Raw genomic sequence first — 18,965 nt, 5'->3', positions numbered from 1 at the left:
AGTCCAGCTCTGAACCTCGGCTTAGCACCTGACTCCATATTTGGCTCTGACCCTTGGCTTCACACCTCACTCTGACCTCAGCTCCTGTTCCAAGTCCCTGACTCTAACCACTGGGCATGACTGCCCATGCCCCATTTCCTGCACCCTGGTGACTGAAGATATCTGTTTATCCACAAAAGTAGGGACAACCCTAAAGAAACAGGGCAAGCTTGCCAATATTGCCTCACCAACATGCCTCAGCGTCACGCCCTCCACCCATTCTCCAGGCCACCACCTTTACAGGTCAGAGTGTAATTCAGTCTCCAATACCTACTCGCTGTCTGGCCTATCTTCTTAGCCTACCAACAAGTGTACTGATTGTGATGGAGATTTTCTGATGTGGATTTCTGTGCATTGGAAACTGGACTGCCAGGCTGTCAACTGTCATTCATTTATTTGGTAGCCCCGTCATGCCTGCCCACATCCCAGCTGCCGTCTCCTGCGTTCTGCTGTGTTGCAGACAGACAGTTGCAGTTGCTCCTCCTGGCCACCAGGCATTGCTATGGCATCTGGCTAAATTCTGTTGTTTTCAACAGGCATTGAATCAGACTCAAAGCACAATGTGCATAGACTTATATATTTTGCTGAATTGGGGACTAAGAGTTTTTTACACATATGAAATAACGGAAAATAGATAATGTTAGTATTGACTACCTCACATTCATATCTATACATTACATAATGAACATATTTTACAAAATACAGGTCTATATATATATTTCCAATCAATCTCACAAGTTCCTATTATTGTCAAAAATATAGTTTAATTTTATTTAACATGTGTTATAGTCCATGTGATACAGTCCATGCAGCTTAGCCAGATGAGATGTTAACAAGGAGAACAACCTGGGTTGTAATTGTGTCAAAAATTGTATTTCATCCATTTTGAGAATATCTTCACACTATGTTTCATGCAGACAGGTTATCACAAAGGGATGGAATTGTTAGATCCTTTACCTAATCATAGAGAACTCAGTGAAAAGGCATTTGGGTCTGCATTAATGCTTAAACTTTCTGCATTAAGGGTTCAATCCTCCAAATTACAGAGCACTCCAGCAAGGTGCTGGGTATTTCTCCAAAGAGTTGAGCACCTGCAACTCCAATTGAACTCCCAGTGGCAGTTGATAGCACTCAGCACCTTCTAAGAATGCTCAGTATCTTGTAAAATTGAGTCTTAACTGGAGTGATATTTTTCAGCACTCTTTGGGGCATGGGGTTTTGTTACCCCATGATTTTGCCTGTATCCCTCTGCCTCAGACTTGGCCCTTTCCCATGAACGTACAACAATATTTTCTGCTTAACTTAAAACCACCTTTCCTTCCTCTCAGTACAACCTGAGCGCTTGCCAAATTCACCACACAGAGCTGCTGTACTGAGTCTTTGCACTTAGGGCTTTTCTAAACTGGGAAGTTAGTGTGAAATAACCACTCTACACTAACTCCCCATGTGGAAATGGCTTAATTTAATCCCCACAAAGACCCTTTTAGTATGGAATAAGTGTGCCCATAGGGGGAGCTAGTCCACAATAGTTGTACAGCAATAGCTATTCTGCACCGGTTGTTCAGTTCTTTTCCCCACATAGACAAGCCCCTAGGTGGGCTTTGCCACTTTTTTCACCTAAATATAGTACACCTTTGTTTTGTTTTTTAAGCAGTGAGTTCTTTCTAATGGCAGAATTTACCCCAAAGTTTGAGGAGAAAATAATTGAATGTTTTAAGGAATGCACGATGAGCAAGCCAAGAAGGAAATCTCAAAAACAACATGTAAGTGGCAGGGACTCATAGTGCAAACCTGGCTCTTTTTGAAATAAACAAATGCATGACTGTTAATCATTAGAGTTTGAAATGAATCATAAAGTGTTATGGTGTGCATGACACTGTAGCTACAGACATGAAAAAGGAGGTGATATTATGTTTATGAATCCTGGGCTGATGACAAAGAAGCCCCAATGCTGTAAGGCCAAGAGAGCATTTGAGAAGGAAAGCCAGCATCCCAGGGTACATTTTGAGGAACACAGAAAATTGATTTTTTTCACAGCAAACAAGATGTTCTCTGGCAAATGATACGCAGCCTTTGTCAAGGCTGTCCAGATGGCCTCTGTGAATAAAATACTGCACGCAGCAGTGACATACTTGTTGGACAGATAACTTAGAGATTTGGAAGGAGTCTGCTGAAGATCTACTTCATTAAAGGAATAATGTATCTGGTTAAGTGGTTAACAGAAGCCAAGTGGCTGGTGACAATTTTACAAAAGGAGAAGTTTTAGCTGCTATGGCAACTTGGACAACTTTAAGTTTCCTGATTAAATCCATTCTAAAGGACACTAAGTCATCATGACATCCAGTGCAAAATGGATTCAAATGGTTTGCCATATAAAAAATATCTAGGTGATCACAAGAAAATTAACATCACAATAGTTATGTCACTTTTCCCAAGAAATAAGATTCAGGAGATTGTGACAGTTTGTGACTGGGGGAGCTAGCTTGGTGGTTTGAGCATTGGCCTGCTAAACCCAGGGTTGTGAGTTCAATCCTTGAGGGGGCCATTTTGGGATGGGGCAAAAATTGGGGATTGGTCCTGCTTTGAGCAGAGGGTTGGACTAGATGACCTCTTGAGATTCTATGATCTTAAAGAATCTATAAGATGACCATTGCTAGGAAAGCTACTGATTTATTTATTTTTTGACAACACATTTTTTCCAAGAGGTAAACACAAATTATTATTTGACCCTGCTCCCATTGAAGTGGGATTTTTACAATTGACTTCAATGCTAACTGCATAGGGTCCAATATTTGTAAAACATGGGTGATGAAAACTGGAGGAAGGAAATGGAGACCACAACCATTTTTCAAAATAGGGTATTCCCACATATATTTCCCCATATAAGCCTGGTCATTTATTTTGTAAAGGTTCGCTTGAGGACTGTTTATCAATCCAATTTTCCTCTCCCCCATCACGCCTTCTTGACCTGCCTCCAGAGTGCACCACAAATGCATTTTCAAACAAACCGGTTGCCCATCCATACCATAAAGCTAAAGTACTTTCAGAGGTTCTATTTTTAAACTCATTTTTTCTTGAAAAAAATGACAACATAAAATATGTAAATACATAAAAAAAATTCAAAGCATCCCACAGCACTGGTTCTACAGATACAGAAATAAGGGGATAATATTAAAAGAAACCATCACTGACGTTCCAGAAGTGAATCTGTTAGATCAAACTTCTATTATTGTTGTCTACTTCAAAGCCGCATTCTGAAACAGAATTTACTAATGTAGAATCTAAATTGCTGCTCAAGACCTATTTTATACCCTTAAGGTACAAGAACAGCAGCAAAACCTATATAAACTGACTACATTTAACTTATTTGAATCCCATGGCCATCAACATATATCACCTCCTGAATAAAGATGCACAGGTTAGTTGCTACTTCGATTACTTTATCTCTTAATTAACCCTGCTCACAGTTGAAACCATCCCACTGGAGGTAATCTGTAGCCTAAGGGTTAATCATCTTGAATACCATTCTTGAATTTCTGGTCAATCCACTACAGTCTACAAGTGGGTCCTTCATTTGGTTTATAACATCAAAGTATGCACCACAAACATACTCTAGTTAATAAATAACCCAAACAAGCATTTATCTGAAAAGCCATTTAACATCAGCTGTAATAAGTGACAGACAAAATTATGATAGAGAACATCTATTGAAGAAGATGAAAGATGGCTGAGAAAGGAAAGCTGATCTGTAATGAATGCAGTACAACTGCTTGTTTACAGTGATTGCTGTGTTCAAGTTGAAGGGGGTGCATGAAAAACATGCAGCATCATGATGACAGCTTCCATTTTCCTAATAACATTGCATCCTTTCTAGCATCGTTATGTAAAATATGTATAGTAATATATAATTACATTACTATATTATTTATATAATGTATATAGACAGATAAATTAGATGGGTAGTACATTAATTTTCTAACCAAACCAGAAAAAGACAGGAAATACAAAAGATAAGTCTAACACTGTTCTTTACTCATGTTTGTTTTTTATGATTATATATCTTCAGTTTAGTGAAGCCTTACATATTAAATGGTCTGGCTATTTTTTATGTTGCACATTTATCTTCATTGAAACATACACAGGCACATCATTTTCTAACCAAATGGGGGGGAAAAAGTCGATAAAACAAGTTAATTATCTAAGGCCTCTTCCTGCTCCACTGAAGTCAATGAGAGTTTTGCCATTGCCTTAGATGGGAGTATGATCAGATCCTTAGCCTCAGACAGGCAGATTTGGTACATGTTATTTCTCTGATCATTGGAGATAGCTACTTGAGAACTGTTTTGGTATATCCGTTATTATTAATTCTTAATCATTTACTATTAAATACCGCTTATAATGCCATAAATTCATATTATGTTTCACATATCCACTGCTTAGTCTAATACAAACAAGACTAACAAAGCCAAGTCAAGAATCAGAAAAATAATTTAGTAAAGAAAGTGTGGACAGATGTCTGGAGGGAAGAAAGGAGTTGGGGAATGTAGGAAGGATTTCAGGAGATCTTTCTGATACCAGTGATGGACACAATGTAAGAACCTGAACAGAACAGAACAGCCTGGAAAAGAAGAATGTGAGGTTATGTGCTGGAGAAGAAGAGGGAGCATCTTTCAGAACTATGTGGCTGTATACTGAAGGGACAAGTAAGATAAGAGGACCGAGAAAAGCATTGTGTGTGAAAGATTGAGTGGGAGCATACAACATGTAGGAGTTAAAAAGTGTGGGAGAGGAGAGATGTAGAGGAGGGCAAGATTATGTATAATCTATAAAATGAGGAGCGTCAATTCAATGCAGCAAAAGACAGGAATCCAAAAGGAGGTTTCAAGGAAGTGTTTGATGGGGCTAACGGGAGAGGAAAAAAACACAATAGCTTCATTTTGGAGAAACTTTATGGGAGACTAAATGAGAGACAGGAAGACCAGAGAGGAGAAGGTTACAAAGAATGGACTAGGACTAAAGTAGATATGAAGATGCTACTAGATAGTTGTTTATTGTGCACATTTGTTTCTAGCATTTAATAAAAACTAATGGAATTTCTTTAATATAAAGTAACAGTGCACAACTTCCACTGTCATGAGCAAATATCTTGGATGGTTTGTTGTTGTAGTTGTTGTTTCAAAATAACACCGTATAAATATGTCTACAGTCATGATTAATCACTTGCCAAACTTCATTTTTATTACATTTATTTCTGAGTTATACAACTGCATAAAAGGGGTAGACTTCAAAGCTGTTCTGTACCCCTGTTGTTCAAATGGCAAAATCCTGTTTTCATTTGGATGTTTATGGTTTATATTACATGATTTAGCCCAGGGCAAATATTTTTATGGCTGAATTATAAACTTCTCAAGAAGTGGGTTTATAATGGAAATGCTGGAAATCTTCAACAAATTATTATTAGACACTAAATCATATTTCAAAGTAGTGATGGCCTGAACCAAAACCCCAGATCTGGACACCTCACGAATGTTGACATGGACTAGTTTCAGATCCAGACTTTCTTGCTGTAGTCCATTCCTACTATAAAATCACATTATTGATGTGAAGCTGTAAGGTGAGGCACATATGTCACCATTTGCAGGATCAGGAACGATTCTAACTAAAATGTGAAAAGTGAATTACGGATTATAGGCTTCTGAATGTTTCATCTGATGCCAGTATATTTAGATGATTCAAGATTAAACATTTTCAGATAAATATACGTAAGCCATGGACACAATGGTTTCACATATCAGTCATTTGAATACAACTCTCACATGGGTGGAAGTTCATATGTGGGTGTCTACAAGAGAGAGAGGCAGAAAGACAGACCAACAACATATAGTTAGAGAAAAGACTATTGATGCACCAGTCTGTAACACTGTATTATATGCACTCAGAATAGCAGAACTCTTATGCCCATTATCTAACTCAAGAGTTGTGGTTCAGTTCTGAAGATAGCTAGGAATCCTGCTTTACAGGCCACGTAGCAACAGCAGAGGTCCCTAGCTAAATTGTCTTACAGTCCTATATTATCTTACAGTCCTAGTGCAAACATCTCTCAAGGTGGGAGAAAAATCTAGACCTTAGAATGGTGGAATAAATCCTGGGATATGGATTAGTGGGTACAGGGCAGGTAAGGTGGTGAAAGCAACCTTAAAGACTGGGATTTGCAGTTTATCACATGAATATCACCTCCACCTATGTGGCATATCTATTTTGCTCTGTACTTAAACATTTTATTTTTAGTTCAAAGAATTATATTTATTTTAGAATACACACGTTAATACACTATAATATAATAAGTCTGGAATAACACAAAATAAAAAAGAACTTGCAAAACTGATAGGAAAACAAATACAAAAAAACAGATGGGTTTTTATTTGGAGCATCCTTGTATAGCGCAGTTGAGAATGGATTTATTCTCTCTTCATAAAGACTACATGATAGAACAGCACAAATCCTGAAGGAAGAGAGCCAAGATTTTCAGATAAGGATAACTTTTAAATATATTTATTCTCTGGGTGTTTGCTCAATAAGTGAAAATAAAGCTAAAATCAGCTTCCAAGGCTGTTTTAAATATAAATATATAAAAAATGCAAACAACCTACTTTAAATATGTAATTTACTAACAAAAATAGATACACTTCTAAAAAAAGTCTTTCTCACAGCACTAACCCAGCAGTTGCTTTAAGGATGGCACCAACTCATTGGCTGTAATATCAGCATCTGAGTTTCAATATTCAGAGCAATGTTGTTAATCTACCTCCCATACTACTGGAATGTCACTAAGAGAAAAAAACGCAGTGAACTTAATGTGCTATCTGCTAAATATACATCACTCTATCAAGTAAATGCATAAATACCATATATGATGGGTCCAGAGACTAACTGAAGAAGGGGAAGTGAGGCAAGGCTAAGACTAAACCCAGATCTCAGTCTGAAGTGCCTGCAGGCCCAGTCTTGAGCCAGGAACCATAGGCTGTCTGCAGACATTGGCATGGGTAAGAACTGTCTTTCTTTGGGATCTAAATCTGCAGACTGGGAATAAATTGACCTGAAATCAAGGCTTGAATAGGGCTGGAAAATCTGCTCAGAAAGGCAAAAGAGGGATTGCACCTGAGAGTGAGTCAAGGGCTTAGGCCCAAGTGTGGAGACAAAGGAACAGAGAAGGCTGAGCCCGCATATGGTTTCTGAACCACAGATGTAACACATTTGTAACTACTCTGTGTGTGCCTGAAGACTCTCACAACAGTGTCTGAAATATATTTCAAATGTATCTTTAGAGTGGGTAGGGATTTATTCTCTGGTTACTCTAGGAATATGACCCTGGCTATCAACAGGGCCAAACTTGCAGTCACAGCATCCTTTAAAGAAACACCTTGTGGAATAAGATCCCTGACAAGCTTTTTGAAAACAGAATCTGGCCCTACACTACACTAGTAACAAACAGTTTTCAAATTCTGTTGGGGGAAAGAACACGTGCTTGACATACATCCTCAGCCACAGGTCATTTTCCCAGTGCAGACCCAGCTTGGCAGAGCTTTTAAAGCACCTCCACTGACTAGAGAGGGACCTGAATGTGTTCTGCATGAAGGAAGCAACAAGTTTCAGACAGGTGATTATTCAATGGGAAGTGGGGCACTGTGCAAGGCAGAGCAATGGGGGGGTAGGGATAGTCCCAGTAGCTGGACAGCACAAAACAGTGAAAGAAAAGGAAAGGATCTGCTGCCAGCTGTGGTGCCAGACTCCTAAACATCTCTCCCTGCAGTTTGTTAGCCTATGCATGCTCCCAAGTGTTGGTGAGGGGGGTTTGCTTATCAGCTGGATAACTGTACTGCCCCTCAAGCCCCTTAATCTGTGATGGGGAAAGGAGATTGTGAGGTTGGGGTGCATTAGGAAAGCTAGGAAAGGGACGGGTGGGAATGGAGTGATAGTCTGGCTGGAGAGCAAAGAGGAGGGGCAGTACGACGTGGAGGGAGGGCCAGAAGGGCTGGGTGTAGAGGTGAGGAGTGGTGGGTAGGGAGAGCCAGGGGAGCTCAGGTTATGAGAAGGGAGCAGGAGCTGGAGTGGAGAAGGGAGGAGGGGGAGGGAAAGTGTGAGGAGGAGCTGAAATGGACAGGGGAGGAGTGGGAGGGGAAGGAGAGCAGGAACTGGGGGAGGGGAAGAGGAAGGGGAGCAGGAGCTGGGGGGAGAAGGGAAGAGGAAGAAGAGCAGGAGCTGGGGTGGAGAGGGAGGAGGGGAAGGGGTGCTGGAGCAGGAGCTGGGGGAAGAGGGGGGAGGAAAGGGAGCAGGTAGCTGGGGTGGAGTGGGAGGAGAGGGAGGGGAACAGGAAGGGGAACAGGAGCTGGGGGGAGAGGGAAGGGGAGCAGGAGCTGAGGTGGAGGGGGAGCAGAGGGAGGGGGAGCAGAGGCTGTGGGGAGAGGGAAAGGGAAGGGGATCGGGGAGAGAGGGGAAGGAGAGCAGGAGCTGGGGGGAGAAGGGGAGCAAGAGCTGGAGGGAGCAGGGAAGGGAAGTGGGAGGGAGAGGGGAAGGGAAGGGCACCTGGGGGGAGAGGGGAAGGGGAGCGGGAGCGGGAGGGAGAGGGAGAGGGGAAGGGGAAGGGGAGTGGGAGCGGGAGGGAGAGGGGGGCAGAGGGAAGGGGAAGGGGAGCGGGAGCTGGGGTGGAGGGGGAGCAGTGGGAGGGGGCGGCAGGGAGCGGGAAGCTGGACGGAAGCGCAGTGAGGAGCAGGGGGTGAGAAGGAAGCGCCGGGAGAAGCGGGGCAGAGGAAGCGGAGGGTTTGCCCGGGTGCGGGCAGTCACCCCCCACCCCTAGCTCCACGCGCTGCTGCTGACCCGGCGGAAAGGGACCCCTCCCCCCAGGCTGCGCCCCCAGCCCGGCCAGGCGGGGTCTCCCAGACCCGTGCGCTGCTTCGGCGGCACTGGGTGGGTCTCGGCGCCTCCAAGGGTCTTTTCCTGCCCCCGCCCCCGCGCGAGACCCCGCCGGCGAGCTCCGCGGGCGGCGCCGGGCTGCCTGGCGTCCCCTCACCCGGCCGGAGATGCCCGCGAGCCGCTTCCCCGGCCCCGCGCGCGCGGGCAGATCTCACCCTGCCACGGAGCATCTCCGAGCGGGGCCGGGAGCTTGAGACCAGTCGCCAAGTGCTGGGGGGCAGCGTGACACCCCCCGCCCGGCACCCGCTCGTGGGGCCCCGGGAGCCCGATGCCCTTGTCGCGACAGACGGACTGACACGCTCGCCCGGGAGGAGAGCGGGAGGGAGGAGGGGGGGGGGTGAGTGAAAAGCGAAGGCGGTGGGACTAGGGGTGGATGGACACATCGCAGCGGACAGGCCGGCGATGCTGGGCCGTGGATAGTGACCACAGCGGGACAGTGAGGGTCGGGAGGGGGGCCCCGCTGCGTGGTGCATGACTAGAGACCGAACGCACGGCGCTGGGCTTGGCCAACAGTGGGCAGTGAGTGATGGACAGTGGTGAGCACGTTGCACAGTGCAGGATGGGGGCAGTGCTGGTGGATACACTGGAGGGGAGATGGTGGGCAGTGAATAGCGGGGGTGATGGGCACACTGCACAGTGCAGGATGGGGCAGTGCTGGTGGATACACTGGAGGGGAGATGGTGGGCAGTGAATAGCGGGGATGATGGGCACACTGCACAGTGCAGGATGGGGGCAGTGCTGGTGGATACACTGGAGGGGAGATGGTGGGCAGTGAATAGCGGGGGTGATGGGCACACTGCACAGTGCAGGATGGGGGCAGTGCTGGTGGATACACTGGAGGGGAGATGGTGGGCAGTGAATAGCGGGGGTGATGGGCACACTGCACAGTGCAGGATGGGGGCAGTGCTGGTGGATACACTGGAGGGGAGATGGTGGGCAGTGAATAGCGGGGATGATGGGCACACTGCACAATGCAGCATGGGGGCAGTGCTGGTGGATACACTGGAGGGGAGATGGTGGACAGTGAATAGCGGGGGTGATGGGCACACTGCACAGTGCAGGATGGGGGCAATGCTGGTGGATACACTGGTGGGGAGATGGTGGGCAGTGAATAGCGGGGGTGATGGGCACACTGCACAGTGCAGGATGGGGGCAGTGCTGGTGGATACACTGGAGGGGAGATGGTGGGCAGTGAATAGCGGGGGTGATGGGCACACTGCACAGTGCAGGATGGGGGCAGTGCTGGTTGATATACTGGAGGGGAGATGGTGGGCAGTGAATAGCGGGGGTGATGGGCACACTGCACAGTGCAGCATGGGGGCAGTGCTGGTGGATGCACTAGAGGGGAGATGGGCAGTGAATAGCGGAGGTGTTGGGCACCCTGCACAGTGCAGGATGGGGGCAGTGCTGGTGGATACACTGGAGGGGAGATGGTGGGCAGTGAATAGCGGGGGTGATAGGCACACTGCACAGTGCAGGATGGGGGCAGTGCTGGTGGATACACTGGAGGGGAGATGGTGGGCAGTGAATAGCGGGGGTGATGGGCACACTGCACAGTGCAGGATGGGGGCAGTGCTGGTGGAAGCACTGGAGGGGAGATGGTGGGCAGTGAATAGCGGGGGTGATGGGCACACTGCACAGTGCAGGATGGGGGCAGTGCTGGTGGATGCACTAGAGGGGAGATGGTGGGCAGTGAATAGCGGGGGTGATGGGCACACTGCACAGTGCAGGATGGGGCCGTGCTGGTGGAAGCACTGGAGGGGAGATGGTGGGCAGTGAATAGCGGGGGTGATGGGCACACTGCACAGTGCAGGATGGGGGCAGTGCTGGTGGAAGCACTGGAGGGGAGATGGTGGGCAGTGAATAGCGGGGGTGATGGGCACACTGCACAGTGCAGCATGGGGGCCGTGCTGGTGGAAGCACTGGAGGGGAGATGGTGGGCAGTGAATAGCGGGGGTGATGGGCACACTGCACAGTGCAGCATGGGGGCAGTGTTGGTGGAAGCACTGGAGGGGAGATGGTGGGCAGTGAATAGCGGGGGTGATGGGCACACTGCACAGTGCAGCATGGGGGCAGTGTTGGTGGAAGCACTGGAGGGGAGATGGTGGGCAGTGAATAGCGGGGGTGATGGGCACACTGCACAGTGCAGCATGGGGGCAGTGCTGGTGGAAGCACTGGAGGGGAGATGGTGGGCAGTGAATAGCGGGGGTGATGGGCACACTGCACAGTGCAGCATGGGGGCAGTGTTGGTGGAAGCACTGGAGGGGAGATGGTGGGCAGTGAATAGCGGGGGTGATGGGCACACTGCACAGTGCAGCATGGGGGCAGTGCTGGTGGAAGCACTGGACGGAGCATGGTGGATGGTGGGCATCGCGCACTGGAGGCTGGAGAGTGGCCACAGTGGCCAATAAGCCCGGCTGGGAGAGGAGGCTGGTTGTGGAGAGGCTGGAGCCAGGGGCGCGGGAACGGGAGGGCAGGGAGAGCCGGCGCGGGGCTGGCGGCTCAGGGACACGCTGGGCACGGAGCCCAGCCGGGTGCGAGCCGCGGACACGCCGCGCTGTGACTCTGTGACTTGGAGGTGACGGGACGAGGCGATGGGTAGTGCCCGGTGGGCAAGCGGCAGTGGCTGCTGGCCGGGGGGGCTGCGCTGGAGCCCGCTGCCTCATGACCGCGCCGTTGCTGCCGGCTCTGTCCCGCTGCACATGGGCCCCGCACGCCTCGTCCGTTTCACTTGGCTTTACCTGGCTGCCCCAGCGGGAAAGGGGCGGCCCCTCTCCTCCCAGCCGCCTCTGGCAGCGGCTCCCAGCCCCCCGCTGAAGTTCAGGGCCCCAGCCTGTTTTGTTTGTGTGCTGTTCCGTCCTTTCTGCCGATGTCTTGGGGGGCTGAGGAGGAGGAGGAGGGCGGGGAGGGGGAGGGGACTGGGGCTGTGGAGACGGCGGCTCCTCTGCCTCTCTTATTGCCACTGAGTTGCGCTTCTCCTCCTCAGGCTGCAGGAAGGAGCCGCCCGGCGCTTCGCACTTCCCCACGGTCCCCACCCTCCGCCTGGATGCCCGTCGGAGCCTCTAAGCCGCCAGGCAGCAGCAGTGTCCCACTTGCAGGTGCCCGGCGGTAGCCAGGCGTGGTGCCCCGCACTCTCCCCCAACAGAGCCCGGTTAGTCTTAGGCACTGGCCATCGGGGCTGCTGGAGCGCACATACAAAGGGGACAGCGCTGGGGGAAACTTGTGTGTGTGGCTGAGTTACAGGCGAGCTGGTCTGGGGAAGGGAGGGACGCAGTTTGCAAAAGTCCTGTCTCTCTCTGCTCATCATTTCTCTCTCCTCTCCGCAGACCCCCTCCCTCCCGGGCCGGACCCCTGGCTTGGAGACATCTTCCGGGGCTTCCAGAAGCCGCCAGGATTTTTGTTTTGTTTTGTTTTGTTTTGCTTTTGTTTTTTTGCTGTCAGTTGGCTTTCTAGCCTCTTTGGAAATGGCAGCGGCCGCGACGCCTGGAAAAGGAGCGAGTGTGGGAAAAGGGAGAGGAAACCGGAGCTAACTGACGGGATGCAGGCGACTTGAGACACACACAAAAAGAAGCGTCTCTGCCACCGGGCTCCAGCTGCGGCTGCGGACCTAGCGTTCTGCCCCTAACTCCAGCCGCAGGATTTAAGAGCTAAGAGGAGTTGTGTGCTGTGAGGGGTGGTTTTTTTCTCTCTCTCTCCTTCTACAATCAGAAAGGAAGATGGATTGGGGACTTCTCCTGCACTGGGCAGCCCTCACCTTCACCCTAGCCAGGGCTTTAAGGAGCGGTAAGTGACAGAGAAGACAACTGATTTCAAGTTATTCAGATAATATTTTCAGATGTAGGGCCCATTCCTGAGTTCTAATAACAATCAATGAGAAATGTTTTGCAGTGGAAGGAAGACCAACCTGATTACTAGGATGAGGGGAACTTTTCAGTAAAAATCCGTGATCTGCACTACAGTGTCACAGAATCATCACACGGCCTTTTAACTTTATTTTCAGCCCCTTTCCGTTGTTATATAAACGAGGGCTGCTCGCTTTCACAAGATTAGGGCAGCCAATTATCGTAATAATGTTTCCTCACATGGGCAATTAAATAAGACTCTTAAAATCTGCAAGATAACGAGCGCCTTAAAGGGGAGGCTTTTCTGGGGTTAGATATTCAGAATATCATCTTTTATAGTTGTAGCTACCTGGCAGGTAGCATGGTCAAGTAAGACATAACCTATTTGTGGCAAGTCTGGAGTTCCCGTGGAACTTGAATAGTGTCTGTAGAGGAATCTATAGGCTTGCAAGGGCTTGGGACTCAATTCTAATAGAGAAATCCCATAACAATGACTTCTATATCTAATTTACTTTCAGGCAACACTTGAAAACACAGCTAATTAAAAACAACCAGCTCTTCGTTCTTTGAACAATGCCTCCGCACACTGAATATTTCCCTGAATTATACACTTTTAAGGATGGTCTAATTGTAGGATTGTTTGACATTTAACTAGCACACATGAAAGAACTCCTGTGAATTTTCCTTTCCCAGCAAATCCTGAGCAATTATTATTAACTAATTATCAAATATTTACTTTTGCCTGACTAGGCTTTCAATCAAAGTAATTAAAAGAAAAGAGCATCTTCCACTTGCAGTGGTATATTGTTTTAATAAGAGATCACAAGTGGAGTGTCCTGCACGGAGAGGAATGTAAATCACATTTTTGTGATGAAAGTTAATCTCTTTGCAATAAATTTTGAGGAGGCTGCCTAATTTAATAAGCAAGAGATTCCTCCTCCAGTGATCTGACACAGAAGCAAACACATTAAGATAGAAAGCGTGTGCCAGTCTTAGGCTGTGAATCTTTAGTGAGATCCAGCCTGGTCTAGCCCTTGTGAGCTGTAGGTAAGGACGGTGGGGAGTGACAATAACCTCCTCCTTCTGTCTGAAGCCATTATTTGTAAATGTAAAATGACTGCTCCATATTTCTGCATCACTTTGGAGCAGCAGCAGAAGTGGTAAGATAATGGGGGCTGAACCAACGCGTATAGGACTAAATGAAATGAGGTGGGTAGGGGTGATACTGCAATATTTCTGATAATATTCTTCCTTTAAATACAGAGCAGAAATAGGGAGGGCTGTTGATGAAGAAACTGCCTGAGAAGCAGGCTGTCTGCGTAGGTACAGACATAATAGCCTACTGGAGTCACCAAGGCCATTAACCTCTTCCGTAACTTACCAGACCTACTAATGCCAATGTCCACCTCCGTCCAATACTAGTGTCTGCTAAATTAATTCATTAACCTTATTTAGAACTAATGGTCCGAAGTCATCAGAAACTGCCCTTCTTAATTAAGTGTTGGGAGAGATTTCACAGAGCCAGGGAGTCTAGCAGTCCGCATTATCTTATTATACTGTCACTTTCCCAGAAGTCGCAGATTAAACAGCACTGGTGGTAGTGAGCCCGCCTCAACGTCTTCTGAAGTGACTCTGTCAAGTGACTAGAAACAGCACTGTTTTATTTCACTCACTGAACAGATGCCAGATTCTGCCATGTTGTTTGCACAGAGCCGTAGTGGACTCACTAAGTCAGGGTCACTTCCCAAGTCTGCTACACAGTGGAAATAATGTTAGGTTCCTTTGGACCCACAGACAGGCGAATCACACAGATCACTAGCTCTTGGTTGCAACACCTTTTTGTTCCTGGCAAAGATAAACAATTTGTTTTGGAAAGCGAAAACAGAAAACAAATAGGCTCCGGCCAACCCAAGCAATATGGTTAGAAATATCTTGCCTTTGAACAAACAATAGCATATATGTCGTCTCCTTCCTTTCTAATTTATGGCAAAATTATTTCTATAATGCTTGTAGCTTTATTCATTTTTTATATGCACTTCATCTTTCATTTCCATTTGACCTGGTTTTCCTGTAATAAAATTCTGTACATTTATAAATTCATGCTGAGAGCAAAGAATGCCATTTTCCTTCCACAGGGAATCTATGAGATACAGTATTACAAGCTGTATATACCATTATTGAGAAATAGTGATATATAGATTTATATTTATTAGTGCATATATGCTTTCCTTCTGTAGCTTATTCTCGTACTTTATTGCTGAAAATTGCATGTCAGTATGTGAGGGAAAGTTTCTTTAGCTGAAGATCTATGGTAAGAAATCCATAATAATAAAAAGCCACAGTGCCAACCTACACTGAATAATGAAACAAATGACCTTACAGATTGGATTACTTAGCTCTCTCTGTTCTTCCAATACACCTTAAAATGTGTAACCTTAACATTCTTTGCCAAAGGAGCAAGATGCAGCCACTATATTTCATACTTGCACTTGGTGACTGTAGTAACTTTTCCAACTGTTTTGCAATTAGAAATAAACCTGGGTGTTGTTGTTTTTTAGGGGGAGGGGAAAAGGAGGGTTGTTTCTGTTCCATTTCTTTGATCTGGTCTCCAAGCATGAACAAACTTCCTTAAAGGAGTAATACTGAATCATTTCTGCTTCACTAAATGCACTTTGTTCTCTGTTAGTCTGCATCTAAGGAGCACAGATAACTTCAAATTGCTTAGATTTATGGACTGATAAAACAAAAGAAGGCTTTGCTGTAAGAGAGCAGGGGTCTATGAAGACAACTCCCCGATGGCCAATGACACAGACCAGGCTTATCATCAGAATAGCTGTGCAGGGGGTCAGACAGCATCTTTTTAGTCACTCTCCACTTAAACCTTGTTCCTTAATAAGATTACACGTCTCTGAGATAAATCTAAATGAAACCCCTCGGAGCCAGTGTTAACATAAATTGTGAGGATGCAGTGTTTTAATGATGTGAGGGTTTTATTTGTGAAGGGAACCTTTCCAGAGAAACAGTTTTGAAACTTGGCCTCTCAAAATTAGAGCCACCATTTGCACAGATTAGCCCTGGAAGCAACAACTGGTGTACATCCGAATTTTGCATTATATTCTTTCCTACAGAAAATGTGATCTGTAAGAGATTACTTTAAACGCGTAGAACTCAATAAAAGGTTGCTAAAGAAAGATGTAGGAAACACAACATTTTAACCACACTTGACTCATGCAGCTGTACTCAAAGATTTGTGATTGATTGGAGACGATAAACTAAACAGGAAATTTTTGTTTTCATTGCAGATAAATGCGGTGATAATATAAAAATTGTAAACCCTGGGTACCTTACTTCTCCTGGCTATCCTAATTCCTATCATCCAAGCCAAAAATGTGAATGGCTGATTCAGGCTCCTGAACCATACCAGAGAATTATGATCAACTTCAACCCTCACTTTGATTTGGAGGACAGAGACTGCAAGTAAGTGAGACCCTCAGTAAAGGGCGCCAGAGCACCATCTAGTGGATAGAAATGTTCATATTGTCTTGATGTCTACATGGGAAATAACAGCTGTGTCCAAGGTAGTGTGTAAAATGAATCCATCAGGGATTTGAATCCGCACCAGATAGTATGTTAGTGCCAAAGTTGCTAAAGTTAGGTTTTGTGCTTCCTGAACCTCAAAAACCAGCAAGATTATCTTTGATTTAATCTTGTAATCTTTCTGTCTGCTTTTCCTGGATACAGAGGCCCAATAATTGTTTTTCCTGTTGAAACTCTTTCCTCAGTATTTGCAGTCATTTAGTGGTGGTGGTGTGTATGTTAGCCAGTGGATGGAGCTTTGGTTTGTACTTTTCTGAAATAGTCAGCTACTAAAGTTCTTCGAGAACCATACACAGTAAAAGTGGATTAGTAGGAGCATTTTTAGGGGGGAAATGTTGTAATTTTCTACTATTTAAAAATTACATTTGAATTACTTATATGTGATGAGAGAAGCCATAACTTAGTGTAGCTTTATAATACATTTTATGGGAATGTGACCAGGATCAGGGATTTTTACCACAACATGAAACACGTTAGTTCCATGTTTTTATTTAAAAAATAAGTACCATAAAATAGTTCTCTCCTTCATGTTAGTTAACTGCTCCAAACAATCTGGTCACAGGTGTACACTTTCTCAAAGCACTGACTTCTCTTAACGGTATAGTCTAGACTGAGAGTCTACCCTGACCTATTGGAAAGGGGCAGTGCATAGCAGTCTGATAGTCACAATTCCTCTCTCTGGTTTTCTCCTACTGTTCTCTATCAGGTTGCTTCCCCTACTTAATCAGTACAGTAGGCTGAGAGGAGGTAGGGCAGAGTCAAGGCTCCACCCATTCTTCCCCCTTGCTCACCCACTACTCACTCTGCAGTCATGAAAGCCGCCCAACAGAAGGTACTCTCCACCCCCATCTCCGTGACCGAAAAGCAGGTAGTTTGCACATGGTGACCCATGGTCTGATTGTGCCCCATTTCATTACAGTGAGTCCATAAATTCGGGCTACTTCTTTAATCAAGAACACATTCATTATTCATTATTTATACAGCTCCAGAAATGTGCATGGTCTTTTGCAGATAAAAAAAAGACACAGTTCTTGCTCACAGACGCTGATCCTGCAAGTTATTGAGTGCCCTCAGCTAAGAAAATAAATTTGAAAACAATGAGATTTGAAGGTGCTCAGCACCACACAGGACTTTTCAGCATCTCACAGGATCAGGTCCTAATGGTAGCATTATCTGAGGAGAGATGGTGACATGCAATGGGGAGGAAAAGGTTATGATTACTGAAAGACAGTGCTTAGACTGAAGTGCTTAACTTTTATCGTACACATCTTCTTGGTTCCAATTTCTGTAATAAAAATTGAGTTAGTTACTTCATGAATATTAATTTCACTTAGAATTAACTTGTTTAGTGACCAAGTGTAGTAGTTTGGTTTACATTTAGTCGATTTTCAGTGTTTTGCATAATCCAGCATTGGCCAACGTTTCATGTACCATGTGTGGGTAATAACAAAAGAAGGCTCCATGTTTGTAAAACGAAACTGGCTGTTTATTAAAGCACCTATTTACAAAGGTGCTGCAACTGCAGCTAGCATTCAAGCTATGTGTACATGGACTGACTGCCTAGTGCCTTCTCCAGACTCTTCCCTCCAACAACCTGTGCACCTCCCTCCAAGTTCCATGGATGTTGATAGAACCAATTCTAGTTTCCGGTTAAGATTATGCTTCTGAATATGGTTATTACTGCAGGCAACATACTTCAGGACTCTTTAATCAGTTATGTGTGTGCAGTGGTCCACTTGCCTATATTTTATAAATGTCATTATGTTCCATTTCCCTTCCGTATACAGGCTTGTTGCTAATCTTTAGAGGTGTTTGAATCTGGATATCAATTTTTTCTGCAGTTTAGGTAGATATCAGAAAGGAAATAAAACATATTGTAGGGTAAAACCTTTTGTGTTCCTTGGCAGATTACAGGTATTCCAAGGTTCTAAAACGGTCTCAGTCTAACAGAACAGTAAATGATGTACAGTATATAACTATTTAGATAAGAAATAGCCATTGTTATGTAGAGATGCACTAAATATGCAAGCTGGTCTTTGGTGCATTGGGGCCTTAGACAATGAAGGAACTGAGCTCCCCAATTCCATCACTCCCTGCTCCCTTCTTCTCCCCTCTTAGGAACTCACCTTCTTCCTCCCAAAGGACCTCCCTATTATTGACAGTTGTCTGTAGCAAGTTCTTTCCCAGGTGGTCAGAAACTCTGCAGGCAGAGTGGTTTGAATTGGACTCTTGGGGAGTGACTATGATGGTTCAGGTGTTACTTGGTGACCTCTTAAATGCAGAACCTTATGATACCTACTATTTACTATCTAGCTACAATTTTGCTTATGCTTAAGGCTGTCCCACTTAACTTGAGAGTAAGTAGGTTTGTACGTTAGCTGACTAATGTAAAAATGATTTCAGCAACAGGAAGTTATCAAGAAACAGTCTGGTTTGAAATTTCACTGTCTGCTGAAGAAATTCATATTCCTGTTACCAGATCTTTGTTAAAGCAATAAACAAACATAATAAAACATA

General features: G+C 45.5%; 1 protein-coding gene across 4 annotated transcripts in view; it reads left to right on the top strand.

The window, feature by feature from the left end:
• The first annotated feature begins 11,945 nt into the window (after nt 1–11,945).
• Nucleotides 11,946–18,965, top strand: part of NRP1 (neuropilin 1) — a 142,584-nt gene continuing 135,564 nt past the window's right edge. For 3 of the 4 annotated variants that reach the window (XM_048837726.2, XM_048837725.2, XM_048837723.2), the window contains exons 1-3: nt 11,946–12,160; nt 12,336–12,792; nt 16,154–16,328. In XM_048837726.2, coding sequence (XP_048693683.1) covers nt 12,726–12,792; nt 16,154–16,328 — 242 coding nt within the window. In that variant the 5' untranslated portion in view covers nt 11,946–12,160; nt 12,336–12,725. The remainder of the gene's footprint in view (nt 12,161–12,335; nt 12,793–16,153; nt 16,329–18,965) is intronic. The other variant, XM_048837724.2, reaches the window with a different exon arrangement.

Source organism: Caretta caretta, chromosome 2 (assembly GCF_965140235.1).
Source record: "Caretta caretta isolate rCarCar2 chromosome 2, rCarCar1.hap1, whole genome shotgun sequence".
NCBI classification, from domain to species: Eukaryota; Metazoa; Chordata; order Testudines; family Cheloniidae; genus Caretta; species Caretta caretta.
This window is presented reverse-complemented; position numbering and strand designations above follow the sequence as displayed.